Genomic DNA, 1,755 nt, shown 5'->3' with positions numbered 1-1,755 from the left:
TATTTCTTATGCACTTTGAGTCTTTGACATAAGTTTAAAATAAACACAGAAGCAAGGCCAAAAAATAAATAAAAAAACACAGAAGGAAAAAAAGTAAGGCATTGATATTAAAGTAAGTTCAAGTGCATATTGCATATTTTGTATTCTGTCTTTTGAAAAAACAAAAAATAGAGACGGATATTTTGAATTTTGAATTTTTATTTTTAAGAAATATACAAAAATTTTTTTTATTTTATGATTTGATCAGTCAATACTTATGAAGTGTATGTTGTATGTAATATTACATAAAAGATTTCCAAACATGACATATATAAGTTGCATGCTATGACGACCATTGTGACTATATAGTATATTTTTAATCCGAAGAATAAGAACATTTCCCTTAAACATGAGGAACACACTTTAAATACATTAGCAATTTTTTTTTTATTTTATGATTTGATCAGTCAATACTTATGAAGAGTAAAGTGTATGTAATATTACATAAAAGATTTCCAAACATGACATATATAAGTTGCATGCTATGACGACCATTGTGACTATATAGTTTTAACAATATTTTTAAAATATTACTAAAATTAAAGTAATTTTTTTATAAATATTCAAAAACATTTTTTAATTTAAAAATGAAATAAAAAATATTGCAAAAAATGTGGCCCACCATATCTCCATAGCAAAGAGACTTCACCATATAATGATGATGATCTGGACAAGCTAAGGAATTGAAGTAGGTTTTAGCTAAGTTGGGGATGAGAAATGAGATGCTCATTGTATTGAGATCCTTCTTCCAATCCCTGCTTTGAAGTGTGCTTAGAGGATGATTTTCCATTTCTATAGATACAATATAGTATCAACTGCATCGCTCCCAGTACAAATCCAGTTCCATTTGGCACCTTTTGTTATAAATAAAAATAGTAAATTGATTAGCATGAAATTAAATATCTAGCCATATAGATATATATATGTTGTAAGAAAAAGAATGTATGGTTGCGCCTTGTGTGTGTTAATTTGGTCCATTATTTTCACATGAAGATCATAGTGTGAATTGTTAGATAATTCAGTCAAATATATTCAATTAAATATCATAATTGAAGTATCATATTTTCACAATTGAAGTATCATCTTTAACTATTAGTCCAAATAAAAGGAAAGAAGAATGTAGACTTACCCCAAGAATAACATCGCGAACAAGAAAAGCGTAAAACAACCAAACGCCACCGTTTAGAAAGAAGAAAAACGAAAGAAAGAATGGCATATATTCTACACTCTTTGTCGCCACTACTGTTTTCTGAAAATGATGTTTTAATATAGCATCAGTAGTTCAGATCAGTTCATAAAAAAAGAGAGGATATCAACGAATGCTCAAATAAAAAAAAAAAAAAACAGATGAAGAAGCGTAATAACAAGCTAAATTAACAAAAGATTTAGCATGTAATATAGATAATGTTAGAGAGATAATAAAAAAGTATCCAAATTATGCATGTTAAATAAGACAAGTTTGATTTTTTTTTCTTTTTTAATTAAGTAATAATCTCTCATAGTTATTGATAAGTAATTAATAAAAAGAATCTCATGTATGCACTTAATTACTATCAATGAGAAGGAAAAAAAAAAAACTGTTAGATCATCCAGCATAGTTATTGTGGGAGAGGCAATAACCTTCAATTGCGAGATATTTTCTCCCACCATATTCACATAAAAAAATAGTTTTACAAAATAATCATTCTATATGAATATAAAAAATTAGTTATTGTA

At 26.8% G+C, this 1,755-nt stretch overlaps 2 protein-coding genes across 3 annotated transcripts in view; both read right to left on the bottom strand.

Annotated features, from left to right (window-relative positions):
* The window catches only part of LOC107636178 (glyoxysomal fatty acid beta-oxidation multifunctional protein MFP-a-like), a gene marked incomplete in the record, with an annotated part of 26,146 nt that overhangs the window by 13,662 nt on the left and 10,729 nt on the right, over window positions 1–1,755 (bottom strand).
* The window catches only part of LOC107639037 (bidirectional sugar transporter SWEET17), a 3,585-nt gene continuing 2,246 nt past the window's right edge, over window positions 417–1,755 (bottom strand). The window contains exons 5-6 of one of the 2 annotated variants that reach the window (XM_016342450.2): window positions 1,169–1,288; window positions 417–893 (exon numbers count right to left, since the gene is read on the bottom strand). In XM_016342450.2, the coding sequence (XP_016197936.1) occupies window positions 735–893; window positions 1,169–1,288 (279 nt within the window). In that variant the 3' untranslated portion in view covers window positions 417–734. The remainder of the gene's footprint in view (window positions 894–1,168; window positions 1,289–1,755) is intronic. The other variant, XM_016342451.2, reaches the window with a different exon arrangement.

The sequence above is a fragment of the Arachis ipaensis genome, chromosome B04 (genome assembly GCF_000816755.2).
Source record: "Arachis ipaensis cultivar K30076 chromosome B04, Araip1.1, whole genome shotgun sequence".
In the NCBI taxonomy this organism is placed as follows: domain Eukaryota; kingdom Viridiplantae; phylum Streptophyta; class Magnoliopsida; order Fabales; family Fabaceae; genus Arachis; species Arachis ipaensis.
The sequence above is the reverse complement of the archived record's forward strand: the minus strand, read 5'-3'. Positions and strand labels throughout refer to the sequence as shown.